The sequence below is a fragment of the Pan troglodytes genome, chromosome 6, assembly GCF_028858775.2.
Source record: "Pan troglodytes isolate AG18354 chromosome 6, NHGRI_mPanTro3-v2.0_pri, whole genome shotgun sequence".
NCBI classification, from domain to species: domain Eukaryota; kingdom Metazoa; phylum Chordata; class Mammalia; order Primates; family Hominidae; genus Pan; species Pan troglodytes.
Window position 1 is genome coordinate 29398278 of NC_072404.2, and position 18638 is coordinate 29416915.

Below are 18638 nucleotides of genomic sequence, written 5' to 3' on the forward strand. Positions count from 1 at the left end.
ATAATAATTATTTTGAATGGCTAAACATTTAAAACAGATAAATAACAATCACTGTCCAGGATGGAAATTCAAAATAATTCAAAATAATAATAATGGTTAATAAAGTGAGAAAAGAAATCATACACAAAATAGAAATCGAAATATTTACATTATTCACTTCAACTAGATTGCAGAAAGTCATGTTGAATAATTATATATACACACATATTTGAACTACCAAAAAACCCACAAAGAAGTAGAAAATTAAGGAATGCTTCACTGATTTTATACCTGCTGTAAAAAAAAAGTTCAGGCTTTTGGCTTAAGTCACAAAGTGAGAAAACATTTTTCAGTTTTAAGCATTGATTCAAAAGATTGCCCAAAGCAAGCCAGCGGAGAAGTCTGGATGGCCCTGGAAGCACATTTCTTTCCCTCCTTTGGTAGCTTAGCAGGGAGCTGGCTCATCAGGACTGAGCCTGTCTGCAGAGGGACAGCTAGGCCACTGGCTGATGCTAATGTTCCCAGGAGGTAGAGGTTCTTCAGGGCTGTTCCCAAGACCCTTGATGTGTCACTCTACACTTGGTGTTCTTCCTGGACCTGAGATCCCTTGATACATATATTTTTTTCTTTCTTGGAGAAACTAGGTCGTCCCCACTGTCTTTTTTTTTTTTTTTTTTTTTGAGATGGAGTCTCGCTTTGTCGCCCAGGCTGGAGGGCAGTGGCGCGATCTTGGCTCACTGCAAGCTCTGCCCCTGGGTTCACGCCATTCTCCTGCCTCAGCCTCCCGAGTAGCTGGGACTACAGGCGCCTGCCACCACACCTGGCTAATTTTTTTTTTTTTATATTTTTATTAGAGACGGGGTTTCACCGTGTTAGCCAGGATGGTCTCGATCTCCTGACCTCGTGATCCGCCCGTCTCGGCCTCCCGAAGTGCTGGGATTACAGGCGTGAGCCACCCCCACTCCCTTTTAGTTCAAAAATTTTTAAGTATGTAACAGTGAGGAGGCAAGGTCCTGTCTTCTCGACTGCTGTTCATGGCATGTCTAGTCTTTTGCCTTAGGCTGGCCCCAGAGACTTTGGCCAAGTTGCATTCAGAACATGTAGGCCAGGGCCAGGCATGGTGATTCATGCCTGTAATCCCAGCACTTTGGGAGACCCAGGTGGGTGGATCACTGGAGGTCAGGGGTTCGAGACCAGCCTGGCCAACATGGTGAAACCTCATCTCTACTAAGCATACAAGAATTAGCTGGGCATGGTGGTGCATGCCTGTAATCCCAGCTACCTGGGAGGCTGAGTCAGGAGAATCGCTTGAACCCAGGAGGTAGAGGTTGCAGTGAGCCGAGATCGTGCCACTGCACTCTAGACTGGGTGACAGAGTGAGACTCCGTCTCAAAACAAAACAAAAACATCTAGGCCAGGCCTGTGTTATGAAATAGCAAGAGTTCAGGGGACTGTGTGTGCTCTACCAGTAAATCCTGTTATAGATGCACATATGGCACCAGTAGTGTGTGTCTGTAACTTTGTGATATCCTCCACCCCAAGCACAATAAAGCCTACAATAAAGGCCTTGCTAAAATAAAGTATACATGCTATAATTTTAGCCAAAAATCCAGAAACATTCTTGAAATCACTTATGCCACTTCGAATTAGTTGGATGTTAATCAGCCAATAGCAATGATATTCTCTGGATCAAATCAAAGACTAAATACACTATTCTTTTTTTTTTTTCTTTTCTTTTCTTGACACAGGGTCTCGCTCTGTCACCCAGACTGGAATGCAGTGGCACGATTTTAGCTCACTACAGTCTCCACCGCCAGGTTCAGGCGATTCTCATGCCTCAGCCTCCCCAGTAGCAGGGATTACAGGTGCATGCCAGAATGCCCAGCTAATTTTTGTATTTTTAGTAGAGACAGGGTTTCGCCATGTTGGCCAGGCTGGTCTCGAACTCCTGGCTTCAAGTGATCCACCTGCCTTGGCCTCCCAAAGTGCTGGGATTACAGGCCACCGTGCCTGGCCTAAATATAGTGTTCTTGATCTGCCCAAACACTGAACACCCTGATGAAGTATAAACAAAATCACTTTTGAACACAGGAGGAAAATGTTTATTAAATGTTGTTAACGTAATTGGATTTAATTTAGACAAGATATACAATGCACTAGAAAAGTTAAACAAAACAAAAGAAGATCTTTAAGCAAAGAGCAATTTGTGAGCTTTGTGGGAGAATGAAATTTATTTTGAAGTTGCACTAGTCACAGTTATTTGGTATTACTATTTCTAATGTCATTAATTCCTATTCATTGCTATTACTAATGTTAGCAAAGCTTTAGCAAAAATCCTTACATATCCAAGTTTCACTTTTGAGAAAATATTTTTTTAAATTTTAGAGAAAATAGTTCTTTTTTTTCTGAGTCTGTTTCTAGGGAAGAGAAAATAGTTCTAAAACGAAGTATATTGAACAAGATGACATTCAAATAAAATATGCAGAAATTACAGCAAAGAAACAGAAAAGTTTATATAAATTTCATAAATGAGATGATGCATGTACAAATAACCATCAAACATTTCCATAAAGCATGCTTTCTAGATATGATAGATTGAAGAGACATTTAAACAAATTGATTAGCATACTCCCAATTTTAGTTTTTTTTGTAATGCCCCAGCATTAAAAACTTTGAAACAACTTAATAAATATTCTCCTTCTTTTTTTTTTTCTGAGACAGAGTCTCACTCTGTTGCCCAGGCTGTAGTACGGTGATGCGGTCTTAGCTCACAGCAACCTCCACCTTCTGGGTTCAAATGATTCTCCTGCCTCAGCCTCCTGAGTAGCTGGGACTACAGGCACGAGCCACCATTCCTGGCTAATTTTTGTATTTTTGGTAGAGATGGGGTTTCACCATGTTGGCCAGGCTGGTCTTGAACTGACCTCAGGTGATCCACCCGCCTCGGCCCCCCAAAGGGTTGGGATTACAGGTGTGAGCCACCACGCCCGGCCAGAATTTAATATTCTATGGATATATTGTTTTAAAGAGATAATAGGCCAGGCATGGTGCTTCACGCCTGTAATCCCAGCACTTTGAAGGCCCAAGGTGGGAAGATTGCTTGAGGCCAGGAGTTCGAGACCAGCCTCGGCAAAATAGCCAGACCTCCGTCTCTAATTTTTTTTAAAAAATAAGAAAAAGAAAATTGCAATATAACTGAAAGCAATCTCTATAGTAAAATTAAAATATTTGCAATATTTTTATTATAATAATTTATTATATGCATTACAATAAACAATTTCTATAGTAAAATTAAAATATTTGCAATATTTTTATTATAATAATTTATTATATGCATTACAATAAACAATTAATGGCATCATTTTATTGTCATGGTATATGATGCTAGAGGTAAGACTAGTGCTTACTTTAGGGCCGGGTACAGTGGCTCACATCTGTAATCCCAGCACTTTGGGAGACTGAGGTGGGTGAATTACTTGAATCCACGAGTTTGAGATCAGCCTGGGCAATATGGCCAAACGCTGTTTCTACAAAAAATACAAAGCTGAAGTGGGAGGACGACTTGAGTCCAGGAGGCAGAGGTTGCAGAGAGCTCAGAAAGCACCATTGCACTCCAACGTGGACTACAGAGACCCTGTCTCCAAAAAAAAAAAAAAAAGAATACTGCTGACTTTGTGGGGTACAGAAAGAATAGAAAGGGGCCTGAGAGATCTTACTGGGGAGCTGATCTATTTCTTGATCTGGGTGGTGGGTTTCATGGGCATAAACATGCACAAAGGTATTGAGTTATACACTTAAGCTTTGTGCACTTTACTGTATACAGGTTGTACACCTCAATGTGAATGTTTAAAAATTCATGGTTCTTTTTTTTTTTGAGATGGAGTCTTGCTTTGTCGCCCACGCTGGAGTGCAATGGCACAATCTCAGCTCACTGCAACCTCTGCCTCCCGGGTTCAAGCGATTCTTCTGCCTCAGCCTCCCGAGTAGCTGGGATTACATGCATGTGCCACCACGCCCGGCTAATTTTTGTATTTTTAGTAGAAACGGGATTTCACCATGTTGGCCAGGCTGGTCTCCAACTCCTGATGTCAGGTGATCCACCCGCCTCGAGCTCCCAAAGTGGATTACAGGCGTGAGCCACTGTACCCGGACCATGGTTAATTTTTTAATATAAGTATGGCATCAGATGAGTGAAATTTCTCCAAATTAATACAAAAATTGGCCGGGTGCAGTAGCTCATGCCTGTAATCCCAGCACTTTGGGAGGTTGAGGCGGGTGGATCACCTGAGGTCAGGAGTTCGAGACCAGCCTGGCCAACATAGTGAAACCCCCATCTCTATTAAAAACACAAAAATTAGCTGGGCGTGGTGGTGCATGCCTGTAATCTGAGCTACTCAGGAGGCTGAGGCAGGAGAATCGCTTGAACCCGGGAGGTGGAGGTTGCAGTGAGCTGAGATGGCACTACTGCTCTGCAGCCTGGGTGTTTTAGCAAGACTCTGTCTCAGAAAAAAAATTATATATCTATAACCACTCGAAAATGTTTGTCTGCATTGGTCTTGCTGCCAGTAGAAAAGAAAATAGGGGAAGGTTTTGATTGTTATAGTGATTTTGCTGAAAAAGAAAGGCAAGAAAAATAAAGTTTTAGAATAAATATCTAATTTTTGAATTACATAGGTCTTTAAAACTCATCCAGATGTCATCATCCATCAACAGAAGATGTGGGTAAAAATAATTAATTTTAGCCTTCTTGGATGTTAAGCCAATTCTAAGTCAGATAAAACTCAGAGTTTTACAGATACATTTCAATTTTTCTTCTTAAAAAATTAAGGCTGAATGAAAAGGTTAAATTTGTCTTTACAAAGGAATATTTGGCAAGGAAGAAGAATAAATATCTAATTTTACAGCATGTTATTATCACTTATGACTTTTTTTTTTTTTTTTGAGACAGAGCCTCACTCTGTTGCCTAGGCTGGAGTGCAGTGGTGCGATCTCGGCTCACTGCAACCTTCACCTCCCGGGTTCAAGCGATTCTTCTGCCTCAGCTTCCCATGTAGCTGGGACTACGGGCGTGCGCTACCACTCCTGGCTAATTTTTGTGTTTTTGGTGGTGACAGAGTTTCTCCACGTTGGCCAGGCTGGTCTTGAACTCCTGACCTCGTGATCCACCTGCCTCGGCCTCCAAAAGTGCTGGGATTACAGGTGTGAGCCACCACGCCCGGCATCACTTATGACTTTTAAATATTTAAACTTATGATATATAGGCTGCCTTTGGTTTCTTGCCTCAGACCCCACAAATGTTAAGGGTGGGCCTGATTAAGGGAATGGACAGGTGAACTGTGGCATGGAGTTAGATTTATGTATCATAGTATGGGTAGATCTCAAAAAATAATATTGAAAGAGATAAGAAGAAACTGAATATTATTTATGTTTTTCAATAATAAACATTTATTTGACTCTTTCTTTCTTTCTTTCTTTCTTTCTTTCTTTCTTTTTTTTTTTTTGAGACAGTGTCTCTGTGGCCCAGGTTGGAGTGCAATGGTGCAATCATGGCCCACTGCAGCCTCGACCTCCCAAGCTCAAGCAATCCTCCCACTTCAGCCTTCTGAGAGGCAGGGATTATAGACGCGTGCCATAGCACCTAACTATTTTTTGTATGTTTTAGTAGAGATGGGGTCTCTCCATGTAAGCCAGGCTGGTCTCCAACTCCTGGGCTCAAGCAATCTACCTGCCTAGGTCTCCCAATGTGCTGGGATTACAGGTGTGACCTATCTTGCCTGGCTGACATTTATTTAATACCATATTGCGTCTACTATGTGCCAGACTCTGTTCTAAGCACTTAATAAGTATTAGCTCATTAAACTAAATATTAACTCTTTACAACAATCCTATGAGGTAAGTACTAGTATTTTTTTTATTTTTTTTAATGAGAAAACTGAGGCATATAGAGACTAAGCAAGTTGCCTGTGGTCACGTAGCTGGTAAGTAGCAGAGCCAGAATAGAACTCAGGAAGACTGTCTTCAGAGTCCTAACCAGTACTCTATACTATTCACTTAAATAAACGTAGGAAAGAGTATTGGAAGAACCTTTAATTAAGTATACTGGAGTGGGTTTCTGTAAGGAGAAGAGAATGGGGATGAAGGAATAAATAATACAAATAACAAAGAGGAACCTTGCACTGATCAATGGTAGTAGGAGGGCATGAACTGAGGGGTATGAGCATCTCATTTCTATGCCCCTGAGTGACTTTTTAAAACTTATTCGCTTGATAAACCAGTTGTCTTGAAGAATGGGATTATGGGAGATGTTCAGTTTCTATATTTCTATATGTTTGAATTTTTGAAAAAAGATTAATAGGTATTACCTTTGTGATAAAAAACACTGTATCCAGCTGGGCAGTGGCTCATGCCTCCCAGCACTTTGAGAGGCTGAGGCAGGAGGATTACTTGAGGCCAGGAATTTGAGACCAGCCTGGGCAACATAGCAGGAGCCTGTCTCTACAAAAATTTTTAAAAACTAGCTGGGTGTGGAGGGGCGTGCCTATAGTTCTAGCTACTCAGGACGCTGAGGCAGGGGCAGGTGGGGGTGGGTGGATCACTTGAGCCTGGGAGTTCAAGGCAGCAGTGAGCTATGATGGCACCACTGCACTGCAGCCTGGGCAACACAGCAAGACTGTCTCAAAAAATAAAATAAAATAAAATAAATCCCAGAACAATAGGTTAAATCTCCCAAGATGAAATTCGTAAGCATATTTAAGACGCTAATTTTTTTGCAAGGAAAAATAAGAATATCTTTCTTTCATTCTTTTTAACTTTTATCTTAGATTTGAAGATACATGTGCAGGTTTGTTACTTGGTTATATTGCACGATGCTGAGGTTTGTGGTATGATTGATCCCATCACCCAGGTTCTGAACATAGTACCCATGATATTAATTTTTGAATCCAATTTTTCTTTTTATTATCTGTGACCTAGAACAAGTTATTTAAAATTTTAAAGCCTTACTTTCCTCATGTAATGGAATGTTAAAATAGGACTCTTCTCTCAGATCTTTCCTGGGTACGTAAAAATATTTAAGAAAAAAAATAAAATAAATATAGCTGGGTGTGGTGGCTGATGCCTGTAATCCCAACATTTTTGGAGGTGAAGGCAGGAGGATTCCCTGAGCCCAGGAGTACAAGACCAGCCTGGGCACTATGGAGAGAACCTGTCTACAAAAAATTAAAAAATTAGTTGAGCATTGTGGTGAGGGCCTGTGGCCTGGGTGACAGTGTGAGACGGTGTCTCTCTCCCTCCCTCCCTCTTTTTTTTTTTAGATGAGGTCTCACCATGTTGCTCAGCCTGGTCTCGAACTCCTGAGCTTAAGCTATCCTCCCACCTTGGCCTCCCAAAATGCTAGGATTACAGGCATGAGCCACCATGCCTGGTCAGATCCTGTCTCGAGAGGAAAAAAAGCCCAGGCGCAGTGGCTCATGCCTGTAATCCCAACACTTTGGCAGGCCAAGATGGGAGGATTGCTTGAGCCCAGGAATTCAAGAATAGCCTGGGCAAGACAGTGAGACCCCTATCTCTACAAAAAATTTAAAAAAATTAGCCAGGCATGGTGGCATATGCATGTAGTCCCTGCTACTGGGGAGGCTGAAGTGGGAGAATCACTTAAACCTGGGAGATAGAGGCTGCGATGAGCTGTGATGGCATCTCTGCACTCCAGCCTGAGTGACAGAGTGAGACTCTGTCTCTTAAAAAAAAAAAAACAAAAAGAGAGAGGAGGTCTCACAATGTTGCCCAGGTTGGATGTTGGATCTGAACTCTTGGGCTCAAATAATCCTCCTGTCTCAGCCTCCTGAGTAGCTGGGACTACAAGTGTGTGCCACTGTGCCCAGCAAAAATCAGACTTTTTATTATCTAAGAGTGACCAGATAAGTCACAGGGCTTGCTTCGAAAGCAAGCCATCCCTCTAGAACAGCTTTGAATGAAAAGTGGAGAAAAGAAAGCCAGTTGTTTTTCCAAATATAACTGTGAGTCCCACCTGTTCAGTGTATCAACTATATTCATTTCTTTTTTATTTTTTTAAATTTCTTTTTCACCTATATTCATTTCTAATACAACATAATAATAGGGTTTATCTCCTAGGTTGTTGAGAAAGTAACAGAGATAATGCAAGTAAAATGCTCAGAACAGTGTTTGATACAAGGAATGAGGTCATCTTAGACCATCTAGCCCCAGTCAGACTGCCTGATGATTGCAGCTGCATAAGTGATTCCAAGTAAGACTGGCAGGAGAACCACACAGTCAAACTCAACCGAAATCACTGATCCTCAGAACTGAAAGGCCTTGGAGCCAGGTGTGGTGGCTCATGCCTGTAATCCTAGCACTTTGGGAGGCTGAGGCAGGAGGATCCCTTGAGCCCAGGAGTTCAAGACCAGTCTGGGCAACATAGGGAGACCCTGTCTCTTAAAAAAAAAAAAAAAAAAAAAAAGAACCTGATAGACCTTGGAAAAGAGCAGATGCAGAGGGTGCATGAAGAGCAATTGTTCCTGAAAGTACGGTCCTAAAGGATAGGACTCAGGCCAAGAGGTAGATGGAAGAAAGATTTCTTTTCAATATACAGAAGAACTTTAAAAATGAAGTTTCCTGAAGATTAAATAAAGTTCCTTTGAAAGTAGTGAGTTTACTATCACTTGAGTGTTTTGTTTTGTTTTGTTTTGTTTTAAGCTGGATGACCTTCAAATGTCAGGGATGGTGTAGAATGAATGAATTCAAGTCTTGTATGGGTCCCTTTACCCTTACAGTTTTTGGAAACTAAGAAAACTCTGCACATCAATTTGGCCTGGAAGTTTTGAAAATACTTTCCTTTTACTATTCACTATAGTAACAATTTTAACAGTTTTCTATGAGTTTACAGCAATAAAGATGATTCATTAGAAACGTCTGTCACAGCTATTCCTTTTTGTCCTTTTAGTTTATAAAATTGCAATTAGCCAAGTAAAATTACTTTATCTTTGGGATTTATCAAACACACATATATATACTTTTTTTTTTTTTTTGATACAGAGTTTCACTCTTGTTGACCAGGATGGAGTGCAATGGCACAAGCTCAGCTCACTGCAACCTCTGCCTCCCGAGTTCAAGCGAATCTCCTGCCTCAGCCTCCTGAGTAGCTGGGGATTACAGGTGCCTGACACCATGCCCAGCTAATTTTTTGTATTTTTAGTAGAAACAGGGTTTCGCCATGTTGGCCAGGCTGGTCTGGAACTCCTGATCCACCTGCCTCAGCCTCCCAGAGTGTTGGTATTACAGGCATAAGCCACGGTGTCCAGCCATATATATATATATTATATATTATATATATAAAATATATATAATATATAAATATATAAAATATATATATTATATACATAATATATGAATATATAAAATATATTCATATATTATATAAATATATATTATATTATATATAATATATATTTATATATAATATAAATATATAATATATATTATATATTTAATATATAAATATTTATACATATATAAATATTAAATATATAGATATTTATACATTTATAAATATTTATATAACTATATATAAATATATATAGTTATATATATATTTTAAGAGACAGGGTCTCATTCTGTTGCCCAGGCTGGTGTGTTATGGCACTATTATAGCTCACTGCAGCCTTGAACTCCTGGCCAAAAGCCATCCTTCTGCCCCAGTCTCCCAAAGTGTTGGAATTACAGGCATGAGCCACCATGCCCAGCCTATTCGGAGACTTTAATTTCTAAACCTAGCTCCTTATATGGAAAAAAGTTGTAGTAATGAGTTTTAAATAAAATAGCATTCATCATTTCATTTACTTTACATGGGGTAATTATTTTGAATTTTATAGTAATGAACACAACGTAGGTAATTTTTGCAGTCAGGCAAATTAGTGAGAAAAGATACATATTTGTGCCTTCTGTTTGGTTAAAATCCATCTCACTGAATGTGTGTGAGCATGACATTGAGTCTGCTAGGAAAAATAATAGTCATTATGATCTTATTTGAATGTTCACCTTTGCCTTTTTGCCCTTTATATCTGGGAGTTTTAAAGATTAAGATTTACTTTCTAGGCCAGGTGTGGTGGCTCATGCCTGTAATTCTAGCACTTTGGGAGGTTGAGGCAGGGCAGATCACCTGAGGTCAGGAGTCCGAGGCGAGCCCGACCAACATGGAGAAACCCCATCTCTACTGAAAATACAAAATTAGCTGGGAGTGGTGGTGCATGCCTGTAATCCCACCTACTTGGGAGGCTGAGGCAGGAGAATCACTTGAACCTGGGAGGTGGAGGTTGCGGTGAACCGAGATCATGCCATTGCACTCCAGCCTGGGCAACAAGAGCAAAACTCTGTCTCAAAAAAAAAAAAAAATTACTTTCTATAAGGAAGGCTTACATTTGAATTGGGGCAAGATGAGTTCCCAGCACAAGGCATAGAGAATTAAAATGTTTGTCTTGGCCCAAACTCTTTTCTTTATTTTACACTGGATTAGGAGTTTTTCTCATGGTTAACAGGCCTCTCTCACATTCCCAAACCCTACCAAACCCTAAGAGGCAGGTTGGGCCTCTCCCTCCCCTGACCTGTCAAGACTCCTCCATATGAAACCTTTTGGACTATTATTATGTGGAAAAAGAGAACTTCCATGAAGGGTCAGGCACTCCTCACTGAAGGATCAGTGGAAGGCACTTCCAGATTTAGGCCTTCCCAACAATGGTGCCCTTTAGGGAGGCTCACTTCACTTTTTTTTTTTTTTTTTTTAAATTTTTGAGACAGGGTCTCGCTCTATCACCCAGGCTAGTGTGCAGTGGCATAATCTTGGCTCACTGTAACCTCTGCCTCCCAGGCTCAAGCAATCTTTTTGTGTAAGCTTCCTGAGGAGCTGGAACCACAGGTGTGCACCACTACGCTCAACTAATTTTTTGGGGGGCGGGTCAAATGAAGCATGTTATTTCATTTCACAAAGACTGTACAAAATTCCTTATAAAACATGGGGTAGATGCCACCTGGTTACCTCACTCGGCCCCCATCCAACTCTGTATGAGGCGGCAGGTGAGGGTGGAAAGTGTGTGGATGGAATAGCATTATGTACAACGCAGGGGTTGAAGTGATAGGTACAAGTTCTTTCATATTTACTGTTTCACATATTCACAGGTATATAGAGAACCAGCAGGAAGGAGTGAACTCTGGCTCTGTTCTCTTTTATAAAAAAGCACCAATGTCCTGGACTGGACACTCACTGCTATAAAAGATGCAGGGAGGCCCAGGGCCTGATGGTCACGGACTGATATCCTGACTGGAGTCCCACAACTTGTTGGGTGGCTCAGCCCAAAGGCGGGCGAAGAAAGGATGCTGAAGGGCTTCACCCAAGGTCAGCCGCTGAGCTGGTTCATACTCTAGCATGCTTTCAATCAGATCGAAGAGCTGGTGGTCTTCCTCTGCCTCTGAGGTCAGATACTGCCGCAGCGGTTTGCAGTTCTCACGAACATAGCGCCCAGCTGATGTGTTCTCATCCCAATCCAGGCGACCCCGGTAAAAATATTTCTGTTTTCTTGTCTTTCGGATCATCCGGGAAGGGATAGGACCCAAGATCCTTTCCATCGTGGCTAGATGCTGTCTGTTGTCATGGGTCTGGAAGAGGGTGAAGCCCACGTAGTACTCAAAGATGATGCAGCCTATACTCCACACATCACAAGGCTGTGACCAGCCCAACTCAAGGATGACTTCTGGTGCTCGGTAATGGCGAGTGGAGACAATGGTCCTATGGTGCTCATGGTCAAAGGTGGCACTGCCAAAGTCTCCCACCCGCACAGCTGTGCTCTTCACACTGCGCTCATGTCGCTTCTTCTCTAGGTTGTAGGTGAGCTCATAGTCTGAATCCACAAACAGAATATTTTCAGGCTTGAGGTCTGTATGTGTCAGCTTGTTATCATGGAGGAACTTGACAGCCTGACACAGCTGGAAGGCCATGTGGTGCACTTGGTGGATGGGGTAGGGCAGGTGGTTGTTGTCTTTGAGGAAATCGAAGGTGCTAAGGCCCAGAAGCTCCAAGGAGATACACATGTGGCCATGGTAGTCGAACCAGTCAAACATCTGGACACAGAGGTTCTTGCCAGGGTCTTTCTCGTTGATTTTCTCCAGCACGTTGATCTCAAGTCGAGCTGCTTCCTTATACTGCTCCACATTCTTAATGATCTTCAGGGCAACTCGAGCCCCACCCCTGCGATGGTCAACACATTGTACAACTCGGCCGAAGGTCCCCTTTCCTAAGGTGCTGACGATTTCATATCGCTCTTGTAGCCAGTCCCCGACGTGGTAGATGAGGTGGCCCTCAGCGTCGTCCTCTACACTCTTGGCTTTCCGGCTGCTGTGCTGCGAAGACGAGCGGCTAAATGTCCGGCTGCACCTCCTCCGGACATGGTAGCTGTCCTCTCGCCGGCGCCGTCGTGTCCGGTCACTACTACTCGACCAGGAACGGCTTCTTCGTTGCTTGTTTTCGGCTCCGATAGTGTTCACAGTAACTCCCCCGGCTGCCTCGCTCTGAGGAATGGTACCTTTGAGGATGAGGCATCTTTCTGGCGGCCAGGCCCGTGCGCTTGTCCCACAGGAAGTCCATGATGGTGGCGGCACTGCGGCCGGAGTCCCAGCATCCTAGCGGCGATGAAGTGCTGCTCCACCCCCACCAACCCGGGACCCTGGGACCTCCAACCCCGTTCTCGGGCTCTGCTTCAGTCCCGCCCGCCTCTCCTTAACTGTTGGCCTGTTTCCAGTATTGGCGTTTTCAAAAACTCTGATGTAACAATCAGTAGTCCTGGGTATCTGGATTCACTTTGGGGGTTGCTAAAGCAACATGTTCTTCAAAGGAACCGAATAACTGATTTAAGGTGAAGCAAGTAAAAACAATTTAGGTAAAGTTTTTTTTTTTTTAACTTTTGGAAACACTCTGCAAAATATATTTAGAAGCTGAATTACCATGCGATTGGTAATTTGGCCATAATTTGACTTAGCACATTGTGGAAAAGAATAGGAAATCGTCAGGCGAAGTCATTAAACTCTGAAGCTCCCAGGGGATCAGCTTCAGTGCCCTCTGTAAATTATCTGGGAGGGAGAATATGCAAACAATAAGAAACATATTAAACTTCAGTACAGTACTTTAGTTTCAAAGTACTTTTCTACATATTTCAGGTCCAAAAAACATTATGTAAACAAATTGTTTGGGTACCACCCCCCTCCCTTCTCGGTGCCCTTTCAACAAACCCCACCCTCTCCCCAAAGTCTTCCTCCTGTTCAGAGGCATTCTTGACAGTCAGATAAATGAATGATCCTGAAATCGGATTCAAATTTTAGGAGACTGATCTCAGCTCAGTATTCTCTCCTATCACACCTGTGGTTTGCTGCTGTCCATTTTACCTCTTCCCCCCCGACACCGCCTAGATGCAGTCTTGCTCTGTCGCCAAAGCTGGAGTGCAATGGCTGGATCTCGACTCACTGCAACCTCTGCCTCCTAGGTTCCAGCAATTCTCCTGCCTCAGCCTCCTGAGTAGCTGGGATTACAGGCATGAGCCACCACGCCCGGCTATTTTTTTTTTTTTTTTTTTTTCAGTAGAGATGGGGTTTCACCATGTTGGCCAGGCTGGTCTCGATCTCCTGACCTCATGATTTGCCTGCCTTGGCCTCCCAAAGTGCTGGAATTACAGGCGTGAACCACCGCGTCCAGCCCCATTGTACCTCCATGAGAGCCTAGTCTTGCTTTTAGGCAGCAATTAAACTAACAACTAATTTTTGTATTTTTTTTTTTTTTTGAGATGGAGTCTCACTCTGTCTTCCAGGCTGGAGTGCAGTGGCGCCATCTTGGCTCACTGCAATCTCTGCCTCCTGGGTTCAAGCAATTCTCTGCCTTAGACTCTTGAGTAGCTGGGATTACAGGCACCCACCACCACTCCTGGCTATTTTTTTTTTTTTTTTTTTTTTTTTTTTGTATTTTTAGTAGAGATGGGGTTTCGCCATCTTGGCCTGGCTGGTCTTGAGCTCCTGACTTTGTGATCCACCCACCTCAGCTTCTCAAAGTGCTGGGATTACAGGCTTGAGCCACTGTGCCTGGCCTAATTTTGGTATTTTTAGTAGAGATGAGATTTCACCATATTGTCCAGGCTGGTCTCGAACTTCTAGCCTCAAGTGATCCTCCTGCCTGGGTCTCCCAAAGTATGAGGATTAAAAGCGTGAGTCACCATGCCCAGCCCTTATTTATTTATTTATTTATTTTGAGACAGAGTCTTGCTCCATCACCCAGTCTAGAGTGCACTGGCATGATTCTCAGCTCACTGCAACCTCTGCCTCCCAGGTTCAAATGATTCTCCTGCCTCAGCCTCCTGAGTAGCTGGGGATTACAGGTGTCTGACAGCATGCCCAGCTAATTTTTTGTATTTTTAATAGAAACGGGGTTTCACCATGTTGGCCAGGCTGGCCTTGAACTCCTGACCTCAGGTGATCAGCCCACCTCCCTTACTTAACTTCTTACTTGTCCTTGTCTCTCTTTCCTACTGTTCTGCTCCAAACTTCAAATTCTCAGAAAAGAGCCTCCTCTGCCTTCAGTAAAGAGCCACTGTTTCCCCACGAGGTTAGTCCGGAGTTCTTTTCATGGGCTCAGGAAATCTGAGGAATACTTCAGGACTGAGCTGTGTCATAGTCTGCCTTATAAATAAGAATGTAGGCTGAACATGGTGGCTCACGTGTGTAATCCCAGAACTTTCAGAGGCTGAGGTGGGTGGATCACTTTAAACCAGGAGTTCAAGACCAGCCTGGGAAACATGGTGAAACCCCATCTTTACTAAAAAAATACAAAAAATTAGCTGAGCATGATGGTGTTCACTTGTGGTCCCAGCTGATCAGGAGGCTGAGGAGGGAGGATGGCTTGGGTCTGGCAAGTTGAGACTGCAAGTGGGCTGAGATCACGCCACTGCACTCTAGCCTGGTGACAGAATGAGACCCTGTCTCAAAAAAAAAAAAAAAGAAAAAAGAAAAAGAAAAAAAAAAAAAAAAGAAAAAATATATATGGAAGTAGGTACTCCAATTACAATTTTTTCTCCCAGTTCAGTTTCTAACTCTTTTCCTCAGACACAGCCATTAACCTCTGGAAAGGCCATTTTTTCTTGTTACCATGATATTCTGAGCTTGCCTTTTAGGAATAGACTACTTTCTCCCCTATTACGGCATTGAGGAAGGTGGCACTTTCCTATCTGGGGCCTGATACGAGTTGGCTGTGGTTTTTCTCCTTGATTCCAGAAAGGAATGGCTTCAACTCTGATTGAATTAATTTGAGCAGCTAATTATGTTCTTCTGATTCTAGGTCTTTCTTTGACAGATGAGTGGGCAGAGTTTGGCAATACATCCCATTACTTCTAGGAAAATGGTTTCTAAAGTGAAAAGTGCTATAAAAGATAATAACAATTATTTTTATTATTCTTATTTTAATCTCTTGAACCTTCCAAATTAATATACTCTTGTCTACCAAGGTGTGGAATAGAATGGAAGTGACAGGAAACTTGAAAGTAGCGTTACATGAATCGTTAGACAGAGGCCAGGAAAACCTCTGTCAGAGAGCCAATCAACATGTATCAAATAGATACAGTGTCCAGAGATTTATGTACTGGGGTTAGCAGAAAAATTCATTCATTCACTTAATCTTAGCCAAAAGGCTGAGAAGTGATAATTCATTTATTCACAATTTGTTTTTGTTTTTGTTTTTGTTTTGTTTCTATTGCCCAGGCTGGAGTGCAGTGGCGTGATCTCGGCTCACTGCAACCTCTGCCTCCTGGGTTCAAGCAATTCTCCTGCCTCAGCCTCCTGAATAGTTGGCATTACAGGCACTGCCACCACGCCCAGCTAATTTTTGTATTTTAGTAGAGACTGGGTTTCGCTATGTTGACGAGGCTGGTCTTGAACTCCTGATCTCAGGTGATCCACCGGCCTCGGCCTCCCAAAGTGCTAGGATTAAAGGTGTGAACTATCATGCCTGGCCATTCACTATTGATTGATTGATTGATTGATTGATTGAGACGGAGTCTCTGTCACCCAGGCTGGAGTGCAGTGGCGCGATCTCGGCTCACTGCAAGCTCCACCTCCCGGGTTCACGCCATTCTCCTGCCTCAGCCTCCCGAGTAGCTGGGACTACAGGCGCACGCTGCCATGCCTGGCTAATTTTTTGTATTTTTAGTAGAGACAGGGTTTCACCGTGTTAGCCAGGATGGTCTCAATCTTCTGACCTCGTGATCTGCCCGCCTTGGCCTCCCAAAGTGCTGGGATTACAGGCGTGAGCCACCGCGCCCGGCCCAATGTATTTATTGAGTGCCACTACAAGTGTTTGGAAACAGTGAATAGTGAGGTGTTTAGAATCAAATATAGGCCATTGGCTTAACATACATACTTTAGCATAAAGGACCATTGCATAAGTTACTTGCTTCAGTGTCTTTCTTTAATGCTTTAGTGTGCTTACAATGATAATAGTGGATGCAGAACCTGTGGATACGGACAGCCAACTGCGAGACTTGAGCATCCACAGATTCTGTTATCCTATGGGGTCCTGGAATCAATCCCCCACGGATACCAAGGGACGGCGGTACTGTGAAAACTACTTTATACACATCAGCTCACATTCTCATTGTAATCCTCACAATATCCTTTTGATGTACTCTTATTACTGACACTTTGCAGATGGGAAACGGAGGCTTAGAGAGGCTATGGAGCTTGCCCAAGGTTACACAGTTGTAGGTCTTAGAATTGAATGAAGGCAATCTGACTCCAGACCCCTACTATTTTATTTTTTAAACTGGGAAACATAACACATATGTGGAAAAATGCATAAACAATAAATACATACTCTAATGAATTATTACAAAGCCCACAGCAGTGTAACTACCACCCATACCAAGGAATAGAAGATTTGTAGAATTACAACCCCACTTCCTCTTTGAAGTCTCAAATCCCTCCTCACAGGGCTCCTTTGGTCTCAGAGGTAGCCACTAACCTCCCTTTTATGATGATCAATTCCTTGCTTTTCTTTACAGTTTTAACACCTAAGTATACATTCTTTTTTCCTGTTTTTGAACCTTACAAAAATGGAATAACACAGTATATATTATTTTGTGAATAGTTTCCTTTTCTTAATATTAAGTTTTTAAGATTCATCTCTATTGTCGAATGTAGCTTGTTCCTTTTTCCGAACTGCTGTATTAGTTTACTTTACCTATGGCCAAGTATGAGAATTACCATTGCTCCACTGTGATCAACATTTGTAATCGTCAATCTTTTTCTGTTTTAGCCATTCTGGTGGGTGGCGTGTTATTCTCTCATTGTGATTTAAATTTTCTTGTCCTCATATGAGGTTGATGCTTTTTCATATGTTTATCGGTTATTTGGATTTCTTCCTTAGTTAAGAGCCTGTTCAGCTCTTTTTCTTTTTTTTTTTTTTGAGACCAAGTCTCACCCTGTCGCCCAAGCTGGAGTTGGAGCGCAGTGGTGTGATCTCAGCTCACTACAACCTCCGCCTCCAGGGTTCAAGTGATTCTCCTGTCTCGCCCTCCCGAGTAGCTGGGACTACAGGTGCGTTCCACCACACCCGGCTGATTTTTTTTATTTTTAGTAGAGACGGGGTTTCACCATGTTAGCCAGGATGGTCTCAATCTCCTGACCTCGTGATCCGCCCGCCTCGGCCTCCCAAAGTGCTGGGATTACAGGCGTGAGCCACCGCGCCCGGCCAGCTCTTTTTCTTTTTCTTTTCTTTTCTTTCTTTCTTTTTTGAGACAGAGTCTCGCTCTGTCGTACAGGCTGGAGTGCAGTGGCGTGATCTCTGCTTACTGCAACCTTGGCTTCAGGCATGCATCAGCACATTGGGCTAGTTTTTGTATTTTTAGTAGAGACAGGGTTTCGCCATGTTGCCCAGGCTGGTCTTGAACTCCCGGCCTCAAGTGATTTGCCCACCTCGGCCTCCCAAAATGCTGGGATTACAGGTGTGAGCCACCGTGCTCGGCCTCAACTCTTTTTCTTAATGATTATAGTTCTTTATATATTCTAGATACAAGACCTTTCTTGGTTATACATGTTGCAAATTTCTTTCTTTCTCTCTCTCTTTCTTTTTGATGGAGTTTCGCTCTTATCACCCAGGTTGGAGTACAATGGCGCGACCTCGGCTTACTGCAACCTTCGCCTCCCGGGTTCAAGCAATTCTCCTGCCTCAGCCTTCTGAGTAGCTGGGATTACAGGTGCCCGCCACCACACCCGGTTAATTTCTGTATTTTTAGTAGAGATAGGCTTTCACTATGTTCTCCAGGCTGGTCTCAAACTCCTGGCCTCAGGTGATCCACCCGCTTTGGCCTCCCAAAATGCTGGGGTTATAGGAGTGAGCCACCGCATCTGGCCCATATTGTAAATTTCTTAATCATCTGTGAGGCTTGCCTTTTAACTCTTTTAATGGTGTAATTTGATAAAACCAAGTCTTAATGTTTTTTTTTGTTTGTTTTTGTTTTGTTTTGTTTTGAGACAGAATCTCGCTCAGTCACCAGGTTGGAGTGCAATGGCGCGATCTCAGCTCACTGCAACCTCTGCCTCCCGGGTTCAAGCAATTCTCCTGC

At 42.8% G+C, this 18638-nt stretch overlaps 1 protein-coding gene across 1 annotated transcript; it reads right to left on the reverse strand.

The window, feature by feature from the left end:
- Positions 1-11114: 11114 nt before the first annotated feature.
- LOC107975733 (dual specificity protein kinase CLK2-like) lies at positions 11115-12767 on the reverse strand. Its single transcript, XM_054687436.2, is given in 2 exon segments — positions 11115-12505; positions 12507-12767. Coding segments are annotated over 2 exon segments (1338 nt in total). The 5' UTR covers positions 12629-12767; the 3' UTR covers positions 11115-11289.
- Positions 12768-18638: the final 5871 nt, after the last annotated feature.